The sequence below is a fragment of the Opisthocomus hoazin genome, chromosome 1 (assembly GCF_030867145.1).
Source record: "Opisthocomus hoazin isolate bOpiHoa1 chromosome 1, bOpiHoa1.hap1, whole genome shotgun sequence".
Classification (NCBI taxonomy): Eukaryota; Metazoa; Chordata; class Aves; order Opisthocomiformes; family Opisthocomidae; genus Opisthocomus; species Opisthocomus hoazin.
Window position 1 is genome coordinate 105,082,543 of NC_134414.1, and position 13,114 is coordinate 105,095,656.

General features: G+C 41.9%; 1 protein-coding gene across 4 annotated transcripts in view; it reads left to right on the forward strand.

The window, feature by feature from the left end:
* Positions 1 to 11,502, forward strand: part of DSCAM (DS cell adhesion molecule) — a 509,926-nt gene extending 498,424 nt beyond the window's left edge. For all 4 annotated transcript variants that reach the window (XM_075431726.1, XM_075431749.1, XM_075431732.1 and 1 more), the window contains exon 33: positions 9,603 to 11,502. In XM_075431726.1, coding sequence (XP_075287841.1) covers positions 9,603 to 9,943 — 341 coding nt within the window. In that variant the 3' untranslated portion in view covers positions 9,944 to 11,502. The remainder of the gene's footprint in view (positions 1 to 9,602) is intronic.
* Positions 11,503 to 13,114: the final 1,612 nt, after the last annotated feature.

Consider the following 13,114-nt stretch of genomic DNA (forward strand, 5'->3'; position numbering starts at 1 on the left):
TACAGTATCTCAAACTGTGCTGGTTTGCAATACTATTGGATTTTTTTTGCTTTCTTCTAGATTAAAAGTTGCATGTTAAGGGAAAACCCCTTGTAAGAATACCCACTTCCTCTCTTTTTATTACCAGCAAAATAATTATTATTAAAAGTGATTTTTTTAAAATTTTAATCTAACTATTTTTTCTAAAGCAGATTATTTGCTTCATAGTCTTTTTATTCATCAGCTGCAACTATTAAAACAGACTACCCATGTTTTCTGTAGGTTTGGAGACATCAGTTTCAACTCTGGTTAGTGAAGAGTTTTATGCCTAAAGCAGGGATTACATTTATCAGTAAAATTTGCTGCTTTCATGTTCTTACAGTCATAAATGAAGTGCTGAATTTCTAAAACTAGTAGGAAATGTTTCAAATCAAACCAAAGATGCTATGCCCACTTCAATTACAGTAACAGATTTTTAGAGATGTTCTGTTAAAAGTCCGCATTTTAAACCTCACTTCTACAAAAACTAGATTTGGCCTGCTCGCGCCGTTTTAATTTTGAAAACGTCAAAGTATTTCACCTTGATAGTGTTGAGACACAGTGTGTGTGATTTTTGGGTGGGCTTTCAGCCAGCCTAAGGTAACCAGAAGCAGCTATTTCCATACAGACGAGAACTGATCTAGCCTTGCTGTAAGGTTCTTGCAGTCATTTACAGCTGTTGCTGATTTAACTGACTTCACACACAGCAGGCTCTGCTAATTTCCCCTGTGCCAAGAGAATCCTAATGTAATTTGAGATCTATAGCCATTTGAAAATGTAAAACAAATCTTACCAGCAAGAAAGGCCACACTGGTGCTATTTTTTGAAAGTGAAGTAGAAACTGGTATCACTGGAGAAACAAACTTTTGTTTCAACAGTACAGTCTTAATCTGATTGTAGTGATAGTCTTTGCCATCCATGGAAGAGCTTCTTTATATGCTGGCCTTTAAGGCATAGCTGTATGTACATGTGGATGTATTTCAGTAATGTTCACCTTTCCATGCCAGCAACCTTAATTTAAATGTGAGAGCTGAACTTCTGGTCCCAGTGGATTCATTAACAAAAATGCAATGATGCACCTCGTCAGCGTCACTCGGGTGATTCAAACTGATGGACATGTGGAGACTGAGTTACAGTCATTCGTCCATGAATATGTCTTCAGCAGAGCAGCAGGGCAGTGCTAATATTGGTTTCCTTGTGGTAGGCTGATCTCCCCATAACTATTAGTAGAGCATTATGCTCACCCATCGCCTTGGCACGGTCAGATTTAGCTGTGAATTCATGCGCACGGTGCAGAGCCTGTTGAGGTCAACAGAGTGGCTCCCACTGATTTCAGTGAACCATAAGTACAGTTCAAAATCCTCACTTCTCCAGCCTCTGTGCGGAATCTGGGCTCCCAAGATACCCCAGGAATAAACTCTTGAAGGATGCCAGTTTCCATGGAGTCATGATAGATTTAACCCTCAACTGAAGTGATATATAGTTGAGCAGTTTCCGTTCACTGCACCCAGGATTAGCAAACTTTTAAAACTCCAGTGTAGCTAACTAGAGCTACCTGAGCTAGGGCTTCAGCACGGCTTTCCTAGTTCAGCCAGTGGGCAGGAGAGGGCTGTCTCAGAGCATCCTTAATAATGTATGTAGCAGCTTGCGTGACAAGGTGAAGATATGACCGGAGAGCTCCCATGCTTTACTTTTCTATCACCATTTCATTATTTATTGACAATTTTTCTGGCTTTAGTTTCAGAGTGCATATTGCTTTACATGGTGAGGTCCCTTTTACAAGTTTTTATAACTTGGACATTGCATTAAATCGAAACAGGAAGACCTCAGTCCTGGAGGTGCACCAGCCCTGTAAGGCCAAAGATCCACATCATCTCCATAGGGTCTAAATCTATCTGGCCCCTGGAGCTGATGAATTTTTACTTCCTTACACCACCAGCTCAGTAGCAGAAAGGCCCTGAAAAATACATCAGTTCTCCTTAAAGTTACTTGTGAAAGTTACAAAGCATCTGACAGGTCTTTTAAAAGTGCAGTGCTGTATGAAAGACCAAATTTCTGCTTAGAGAAATACAACCCAAAAATGAGCTTCATTTCCTGTTTCATTAGACCTTTCAGTAGGCAACAACGAGATTACCAAGTCCCCTGGCATTCAGTTAGACAGATGCACAGTGTGTTACGTTGGTGTATTACAGATGTATGGTCTCAGTTAAACTATGGCAGTCATGTTTTTGCTTTAAGACACATTGATTAATGACTTTTTCTTGGAATTAGAAGGCTTAAATCTAAAGAACAAAATGAATCATCTTCAAAAAAAAATGATCCATATTAGTTGGAATCCTTATTTTCAGTTACTTAAACCTAATCTCCAGTAAGTATAAATCAATTTATAGTCTTGCTGAAATCAATATAGCTACTCTGATTTATACCAGTAGCAAATTTGGCTCCTGAGCTACAGTTTTACTGATACCCTAGTGTTTCTTAAGAGGTAACTCCAGTGATTGTAGTCAACAGCAACTGTTCGTTTTATTTTGTTGTGTGAAACATAGCTGGTAGTTTTAATGCTATTTTGAAAATGTCATATTTAGCAGACTGCAACATGCAGTGTTTAACTGGGTGTTATAGATCTTCAAATTATCTGTGAGGGTGCAGTTTTCATGGAGAAAGAAAAACGAAACTCACTGGTTGTAAAGTATAGCCTTGCAGGGGTGCTAGGGAGTACCGATTTCTTCATCTGGAAATGGGAATGTTGGCATATTTTTCTAAAGTGTTTTGGCTGTTTCCTATCTATGTGATCACAAACACGAAAAGTGTAAAGATGTGATTTTGTGTCATCTGCCAAAAGACTGTGAGAAGCCCCAAAGACGCAGTGGTGTGAGTTACAAAGCCATGAAGGGCAGGTGAGCAGCTGAAATGCGTCCAGACCCCTTGTTGTCCTTGTCCAATGTTAGGCATTCAGTCAGTTTAAAAGTTTGCCCCAAACGCCAAGCACTTCGATCATTTTTCTTGGGCAGCGGAGCAGAGGTTGAAGCTACTCTGAAGAAGGGAAGAGCGCCTGCCTGCTCTCACAGCAGCTTCTTCACTAACCAGAAAGCTGTGCCCTGCCACCTCCCTCCTTCTTCTGCCCTTCTGCTGCTTGGCTGCTCCCTAAGCCTGTAATTTAAAAGAGTATTTGGAGCTACTGCTTTTTATTCTGGATGACCTTAGAGGGCTGCAAAATTATTAAATCCAGGCGTTTTACTGAAAAAGTAGGCTCAGAAGGAGTCTGTGAGCTCCTGATCTTGCTAACAGTGTGCTCCTGCTGACCGAGAACAAGCTGAGTTTTCCATTCATTCGAGCAGTCAGTAATTTGCATGGGGAAATTTCACCTCCGTTTCCATTACTGATCAATATGGGCTCTAGAAAGTGGAGCCTTGTTATCCAAAGCATCCTTCAGAAATTTTTTATTGTTCAGTTGCGACATTTCACTGCATCATTTACAAGAAAATAATAATTATTAAACAAAGAGCATTGGGAAGGCAGTTCCACAGTGAACAGGTCCTGGGAGGAAAAAAAACAAACACCCAAACACAGGCATAAGTTAAAGCCTGCCTAATGCTTTGGTTCTCTTTGTTTCATTAACGAGAAGTTTCCAAGAAGTATCCCCTGACCCTTCAGCTGGATACTGAGTCAAGGGAGGCACCACGAAGTTCAGCTGGGTGCTGGGAGCAGCTGCTCACCTCCCTACTTCGGGGCAGGAAGGACTCTGTGTCTGGAAGGAATCCCCTTGCTTCCCTTCGGAGCCCGTCACTTTTCCGGCTAGCAGGGCAGGATGGTAGAGCCAGTGCTGAGCTCTTCACGGAGGCACCTCCAGGCTAAAACCTGCGTCAGCCAAGTGAGGAGGTGCAGGACTGACCCTCTTTACCCCCTTGCTTGGCTGAGCAGGACACAGGATCAAGGTAACCAAAGAGTTGGCTTTCTCGCTCTTTGAGCTCATTTATATCTCACGTTGCAGTGTGCTGCAAGTCTTGTGGGTCTGACTCTTAGCCTGTTGGTGTGGGAACGATTGCAACGTGGTGCAGACCGTTCTGTGGGTTCCATTTGCATGTATCTGCAGGATACATGGACAGAAGATGGATGGTGGGGGAGAACCAGCTGGTTTCAGTGACAGCAGCAATTGTAAGAACTGGCACTGCTGTTATCAGTCCGGCTTCAGATCAAGCTGCTGCTGAGAAAGCTTTGCCTTCTAGCTTTTAATGGTGCGTCAGTTTTTGAAGTGACAAAGATCTCTGAACATTGCTTGTGCTCTTTTTTTCATCAAACCTCTCTCCTTGGACTTGCAAACCTTCCATCCTTTCCTTGTTTCTAACATAAGCTTTTCCTATCAGTAGTCTTTTTCCTGAAAAACAGCCTGTGAGAATCAACAAAGGCTTCACTGATTTATTTACTGTGCTAGTGAGCTGGGAAGCTCCACTAAACTTTTTAATCAGCATAAACCTGACTTTTAAGCTATCTGTCAGCAGCTCTGGGTCCCTCTCTTCCTCTCAAAGGAAAACACAATATCCCATCAGTGCTTCCCCTGCCAAACTCAGGACAAACGCAGAGATGCCCAACGCAGTGGTACTCCGTCTTCGCCTGCACTTGCACACCCTCCAGCACTGCACCGTGTCACAAATAGTTGTATAATTGGGTCCCAAATCAACGTAACTACGCCAGCAAGGCACCTTACACTTGCTAACAGAGCTGTATGCATGCGGTTCTGGCATGATCTCTGATCCCGTGAGATCAGGCCAGAGAGATCTTTAAGAGCTTATTTTACTGACTCGCCTATTGAAGTAAGCTGTGTGAATGCCCTTTTCACCCAGACTTATTCTTACTTTTGGTAAATAAAATATCCTGTCATAGTCACCAGTCCTATTTTATAAACTTTTCTAAACTAATCTTTCAAATAGCATGGATTTTCCTTCACAGAGCAACGAAAACTTGAAAATCATCAGGCAGTCATCATCACTGAGGGTATCTGTGCTGGAGCATTGTGAAGACAAATTGCTTTTTGGTTTAGTGGAAGTTATGATTCATGAGAAAATGCATACAGCTATCATGTGACAACCTGGTAGGAGTACATTTTTTTGCAGTCTGTGAGGATCTTTGTGTTGAATATAGCACAAATTCTTAGATTTTTCAGGAGTAGATGGAAGCAAAAACTCTGGCATTTGAAAGCTAGATGAAGGTACAAAGTGAAACTTTGAGGAGAAAGGAATGCATCTCAGCCTGGTTTAGTGCTGCAAACAAGACAGCTATCTTGAAAAAAATCCCAGAAAAGATGAGCAGTGATATTTTTCCCTCCACGTAGCCTGTCAAATTCATTCCAACCCGTCCACACCTGAAGCTGACCTCCAGAAGCAGGATAAAAATATCTATTGTTTTTGCAAAAAAGTTCTATATCGGCTTAGTTGTATTGAACTAAGGGTAAATAATTTTTGCCAAGTGCTGCATTAACTCAGAAAATCCTCCCTTTTTGGTAGAATGTGTTGCTTATGATAAATACCATAGTAAGTGACTTTTAGCATTTGCTAATAAATATTTATTGAAGCTAAAGTTTTCTTAAATGTGCTGTACTAAATAATTCATTAGAGGGCTGGCCACTCAGAAAAAAAACCTGAGGTAGCTCTGGCTTAAATTGCCATATTCAGATTTGACTGGATATTTATTGTCTGTGTACAAACTCAGTTTCTAAATACAGCAAATTTCTGTTTTATAAAAATATACCAGAAAACTATAGCTTTAGAATGTCTTTTGTACTAATTAAGCCAAAATGCATGAATTATTAAACATGCTCATTTGCAGGGCTCATGCATTTGAAAGGTTTGCTTTCATTACTAATAAGGCGCACACACACCACCAAAAAGAGTTAATTAGAGCATCAAAGGCAATGAACCATCCTGAAACTTCATAATGCTTTGCCTGAAAAAGATCATCATTCATCTGAACAGCAAGAAATCAAAAAAAATGTCTATACTCTTGTATCCAGAAAGATGAGAACCAAAGTCTTTCCAAGTAACTCCATAGATATGGCAAGAGGCTTTTAATCTTTTCAAAAATATCTTCAGAATTGATGTAGGAATGGCAAAAGTGAACCCCTGTAGTTATATTACAAAGTCTGTTTCTGAGTCAGAAACATATTAGTTCTTATAAATCAAAGACTTTTTCATCCTGTGAGACCGTTTCAATTCTAGCGATGAAAAAAAATTACATTCACAAAATTATTCTTTTCCAGTGATTTTAATAATCTGCTTTGTTTTATAAGCAGTTGCAGGGAAAGATGCTTCTTGCGGATAAGCAGGAGCATTGGCACTTTTTGTGGTCGGAAAATGTGTACATCGTATCAAATAATGAGTGCTCTGTGTAAGCCATGTCAGAGATTGGGCATTGCATATCCAGCTTTGTAGAACAAGTTACACTCTCTGATTTCTCATTACTGCAGTCCTGCTGGAACTTTGCCCCCAGACATTTAGAAAATTACAGTAAAAATGACTGCATATTGTTTACACAGCTTATTGACTATGCTTTCTTATGTAGATTTAAGGAGGAAAAGATGTTTTCTTTACATAGCCTGAAGCTCTTAAATAATCATGAGAAATGTCTAAACGGCAGCTTGAAAACCAACCTCCACCTTTGTAAGGTTCGGCACTCTTTTTTTTTTTTTTATAGTCAGAGCATATCCATCGCTCTCAAGAAGCAGCAGCGATGTGTTAAAATACAGAGGCAGCTCTCCGAGACGATCACAGGGGACTGCCAATGAGCCATGCTCCAGCTTCTGCTCCGCACCGGCTCCTTCCTGGAAAGCTGACCATAAAGCAGAAAATGGAATAGTAAGAGGGAATGCGTGTGAAATGACCTGGCTGGTCTTAATAAAGGAGCAGGTGTTGCACCACCAGGCAGCAGCCCATCACAGCTGGTGTCAGGGTGACATCCATCTTCGGGAGAAGGCCTGTTGTTGCTAGAAATAGAGATGGAGGTTCAGCGCAGAAAATTTGTCCTCTTCTGCTGGGGCCAAGGGTCCACTATGTCGCATGGAGGGCAACCATGGGAGCTCAAGAGAAACCCTGTTTCCTCACCCCAGCAGTCTCTAAACATACTTCAGTTCCCCTGACGAGGGGGAAGGTGTTGCTTTGGTATTGTAGCTAGGCACAAAGTTTTCCCATCTGCGGAAACCATCGCTGTCTCAGGCGTGCTTCGCTGCCTGCCTCCGCTGGGGCCCTGTGCAGCAATAACCTACACCTGGGGCAGCCAGACCAAGGACCTCACCACCTTCATTAGTGGGTCTTCATTAGCAGAGATGGGTAACTGCTCCACACTCTGGAGGTGCTCATCTCTTTCCCCACTGGGAAGGAGTGGGTAGTGATAAGGCTCCTCATTTAGGATCCTGCGACGCTGCCAAAGGTACAGCCACAGGGAGCAAGTGATACCAAGTGTTTCCCTTCCAGGCTGTCTCCTCCCTACAGCCCACGGAGAATGGTCTTTAGAGCAAACTGCCCCCACAACTGCATTTTGGAAGGACTCGATCCAAAAGGGAACCCAGAAGCAAAACCGCTGGAGTCCAGTGCGGGTGGGGATCGGGGTCTGGGTGCAAGGGAGCGGCGAGGCTGTCGGGCAGCACGGACGTACCCGCAGGCATCCTGGCACGGCACCTGCGGTTGGGGGAGCGAGTCGGCGCCTGCCTGCGCCTGCCAGATCGTGTGTCCGCATCCTGATCTGCTGCACCCCAGCGGCAGGTACATTGCTGTCTCAGCTGAAACAGGGCATGAAACGTGTTGGGCATGAAAGGTACTGTAGGAAAATAGGGTAAATGAGTAAAACCAATTAACGTTACCCAAATTCATTTTTCAAGTGGCAATCAGTAGGATTATAAACACAAACCTCCCCCTCTCTCTCCAAACTTACATAAATGTTCCGGTGCTGCATATGTCACCCTAATCTTCAGATATGCACAGCTTACTCTATGGGGGTTAAATACCATCTATCGTGCATCTCTGTTGGAGACGTAGCTAGAATAAAACATATGGTGTCAGACAGTCCCTGGGGGATTTCTGTGGGAATACACAGTGATTCTGTCCAAATGTAACTTCTCAGCAATTCTCTGTCTGTGACCTGAAATTATGGATAGAGCAGATGCTGTTAGTCTTTTAGGTAAGATTTGCAGTGCCTTGATTTATATGAGAAACTAAAAGAACTCTTTTATTTTATATCATTGGGCAGCTTTTAGCTTGGTTAGGAAAAATGAAATTGTTATATATTGTTTTATTACAAAGAAGTGCTTTCCTGGTCTACTGTTTATGCCACTGGCACAGGCCAACCTTAATTTCTACTGCCATAAATAGCTCATGTAGACACAGGTGTAGTAGTGCCAAGAGTCTTCTACTTTAAACATTCAGGATGCATCCCACCTGTAGATGTGACTATGGTTTTGATATCAGCCATAAAAAGGAACCTATGTACTGCAGAGGTCTGTAAAGCAGGGGAAATACTGCTCTTGAATGCACCTGTAACAGTGCTTTCTTTTTCATATATATGTTAGGCTACACCGCCAAATATATTCAGAAGACAATGTCATTATGTGCTTGATTGCCCCTCATTTTCTTGAAGCACCTCTACAAATGCCTAACAGGCAGGGCTGGAATAAAGAAGCCAATTTGATTTCTGTAGCAGGTCTCATACACGTACAGATACGTGGAAGGTAACACTCACCCCTGCCTAATTCCAGACAGCAGGCCCAAGGCATCTGGTGGAACTCAGTACCTTTGCAAATCCTCTGGACTGAGCAGGCGGCCGTCACCAGGCTCACCTAGAAATGCCCAGGAATCAAGGGAAATAGTGAGTAAGAGGTTTCCTCCACAACACGGAACAGAAAGGACGGTTGATGCAAGAGCTAGGGTGCCAGCCCCAGTGCGTTTTGTGTCCACAAAACAGAGGCATATGGATGGCCATAGTGGTAGAAAACCATTAGTGGTTTAAACACAGTGATGATGGATCACCAGTAAGTGTAGTTATATTAGGGCAAGAATGCTTTTCTGCTTTATTCAGAAATCTCCTTAAAACTACAGCCCTAAAGCTCATGCATATATTTTAAATGTCAGTCATTCTACCCTAGACTGGGGATCATTAATTGTAGTTGTGAAGGTTTTCATTTAAAATGGAAAATATGAAATGGAAATCTACCGAGCCTCCACATTTTCTAAGTTTTGACAAATGAAAACCAAGACCTTTTCTTTCAGAATTTTGAGAAGAACTTCCTGGTCTTTTATCTTCTCCATGCTATGAGTGTTTATAAAACACATCACATTTCTCATTATAGTCATTCTATATGAAAACAAATGTTAGCAGTGAATTTGTAGGGACCTGCCCAAAGGGAGTCTGTTGAGTCAGAATCACCCTTGATTCTGTAAGATCTCAGTGCAGTAAATGGCCAACAAACAACATATCAACCATAGATGCTGCAGCCGGATTGATTACAGATACTCCACTTTGGAGGCCAACTCCCCCAGCAAGTGGGTAAGCGTAACGCAACGCATGACCATAAGACTTGTTTTTCACTTTTGCCTCCCCAGGTGATCTCATGCATTTGCCACCCTACCTTAGGATGGACTTTTTATTGAACCGTGGCGTGCAGGGCACGAGCAGAGACCTCGGTTTGGGGCAAGCCTGCTTGGAGCCGCAGAAAAGCCGAACCTTGAAGCGCCCCACCGTCCTGGAGCCGATACCCATGGAGACATCCTCCACAAGAGAAGTACAGTCATGGCAACCTGGTGCTGTGGCAACATTACCTCAGCGAGAAGGAGCTGAGCTAGGACAGGCAGCAAAAATGAGCAGCTCCCAAGAATCCCTGCTGGACTCCCGGGGCCACTTGAAAGGAAACAATCCCTACGCAAAATCTTACACCCTGGTATAACAAAAAGAGCATGGCTGGACAGTGGCTGTAAATATTTACACTGAAAAAAAAATCCAATGAAAGCTACCTTTTTTTTATTGAATTCCAATATTTATAATTAAAGAAGAAGATTGCCAAAATATTTGACAAAAAAAAAATAATAATATGAACGACAGACAGTGCAAAGACTCTCTTGCTTTTTTTCTGTCTGAGTGTGAGCTTCATCTGACTGGACATCTGAATTTTTGGGTAAAAGAGTCCAGTTTTCTGATCTTCACAAGCGTTTGTGTTTTTACTGATTTTCTACGAAGTGCATGGAGACTTAACTAAAACATTTTAACTGGAAGTTCCATCAGACAAGATTTAAAAGTGAAAAATAATCACAAAAAAAGAAAATCACCCTATTTGTGAATTCAAAAGGAACATTGATTTGGAAAAACAGAAAGTCTTTCGTCATGTTTGCACTTTTTTTTTAATTAGAAAATGGGTCCTTGATTGTTCTTTTTTTGTTGTTAATTAGGATGAGTGGTGTCAGTGGAGTGAGGGGGTTGATTTGTTTTTTTTTAATATTAATTTAATGAGACACTCTTTGCATTTTGTCTATGCGAAATAAAAGGGTCTTCTGCCTTTATTTGTGACGTCTGCTTCCATTGCCTTCTGCTGTACTTGGTTTTCCCTAAGCGTAATAGCCCATGTCAGCACCCTACTCTGGACAATGTTTTTGTGTACCTTGGGCAGAAAAGGAAAGTGGGGGTCACACCTCTGAAAAAAATTGAGATTCACTTACCCGCAGCTTTTTTGCTACTGTTGGGCAGAGAGCCAGAACAGCGCACCAGACTCATCCAGGACCCTCTGCATTCACTTCATCTGCCACCAGGAGGCTTTAGTTCAGCTTCAGTATTTTTTGGACCAGAAGAGATGTGTTGATTCTACTTTACTTACTCCCTAGGAATGGATCTTTAGTCCATCTGGGAGCAGCACTCACAGAAATTAGTTGCTTACGTAAGGACTGGGGAAAAAAAAAAAAAAGAGCTTTTCCCATAACAGGAGAAAGGGGAGGAAAAAGTTCTTCCAGGTCTAAGATCAACGCGGCTTTCTTTAGAAGAAAAAATCTTTTTATGGGGGAGCTGTCAGCTCATATTACTTTGTTGCATCCTTTGATTACATGAGGAGTAATATTGCTTGTTTCATACAAAGCATAAATGATTGAATACTGTAGTTGACGGGTTTAACACAACAACATTTGAGCCGCCTCGCTAAGTGCCTCTTTGTGCGTGTTCTGGCTAGCTCCCTGCGCTCTGACCAAGAGAACACGGTGCAGAGCATCTCAGATTAGGGCTAGCACGAACACGCTGTTCAGCGCTGGCTGGAAATATTAATGGGGGTTGGAAAGCGATAGAACTTGGTAAGCTTGAGCGGGCTGAGAACCTCCTGCTGTTTCCCTGGCTGATGACAGTGTGGGCACTGCTAATTCAAACGTTTCTGCACCGCACTCAATTCGAGTTGTTTTAAAATAGAAAAATGCAGTTATGTATAATTGCTTCATTACTATTCTTAATGTAATTATGCTGTTATAAGGGCACCAAGTTAGCAAAGTACTTTAAGTGTCTTGAAATTAATCAAGTTACGCTTGCATCCTTAGCTCTGTCAAGCCCAAGTGCTAAAGTTCTGGAAAGTCCTACAGAAGAAGCCAAACGGAAATATCCTTGAGGTATGTACTGCTTACAGACCTTCAGAGGAGTGCTGAGATGTCACTCGGATAAGGAATTTTTTCCCGCCTATACTGCCTATTTGACTAATATGGTGATAAAGCACATTATGGGGGGGAAGGGGAAGACACCACCAAAAAAACCCCAAAACAACAACAAAAATAAACACCATCCAAACTTTTGCCTCTGGAAAAAAGAAAAGAAAAGAAAAAAACAAATTACCCATGAAGTATTTTCAAACAGAATGAAAAAACTATGTGTTGAAAAATGATAAAGTTATTCTTTTGCTTTGGTTTGTTGTGTTGTTTTTTTCCTATAGAAAAACATTTTGTTTATAAGAACATAATTTAAATATGCAGAAACAAATTTCTTCTACTATTTCACATTGATAAACTCCACAGAAAACTAAACTTTTATTGAAGATTTAATCTTTGGGCAACTCAATTCTTTTTATTCCCCCAAGAGTCTTTCTGGTGTGCCCAGTTTGAGCTGGATGGGGCATTAGTACTGCATTTACAAATAAAAAATTTTTTTCTGAGTAGAATTCAAGACTTTTGAGTCTCAGGCCACTTTCATCTTCCATTCAAGCTTCCTTCTTGTCCTCTGAAAAAAGGTGAAAACTTTTAGGCAAAATTGAAGCTTGATCCATTTGTTCCCTTTGCTCTTTTGCTCCTTTTGCCCTCAAGCACAGGGATGGCAGGTCCTGTGGCAGCACTCCCCACCAAAATGTGCCTTCAGTGACAGACATGAATAAGCAGACATTGGAGGGAGGAAATTCTCACAGTTTAAACTCCTGGTGACTGCTGATAGTGGAAATATTCCAATATGTCCTTAAAGCTACATTTGGCTGACAATCTAGAAAGTGCCAACCGTCCTTGACTGAACAAGACTTGCTCCTTATATGTATTCAATCTGCCTGATAATATTCATCCTCCTTATGAAGACGGCTATAGGGGCCCCATATGCAAAAAAATTCATGACAAGTCTCCTGCTGGTTAAAATCTGAGTGGAACTGGGCTGTTGCTTAACACATGGAGGCTTAGACTTGCAGGCTGCCTGGCTCCATGCCCTGCATCCAGCCAGCTCTTCAGTACATGTAACTGTAAACATGTGCACAGTCCCCTTGGCTTGGGTGTTTTATTGGCTTTTAATTTTCCAAGCAGCACTGAAGCAGTAGAGCTAGTTAAACATGTAACGGAAGCTTTAAGGAAATGCCTGTCCTACTCTCATCCAGCCAAGTCTTGGAGGTAGAAGTCATCTCTTTTGTCAGATCAATACAGGTGGGAGCAGTCACGTCCCTGCAGGATGCATTGGCTTGCAAGAGCAAGCTGAGAGAAAACGTGCTGAAATGTCTCTACCAGGACCATTTTAAATACTTCGCTGTAAGAGAACCATCAAAATCCATGGATCCTCTATGTCTGCATCCCAGCATGTGATACATTTCCCCCATCGCAACAAATGCCCTCCTGGAAAATACTCCTGT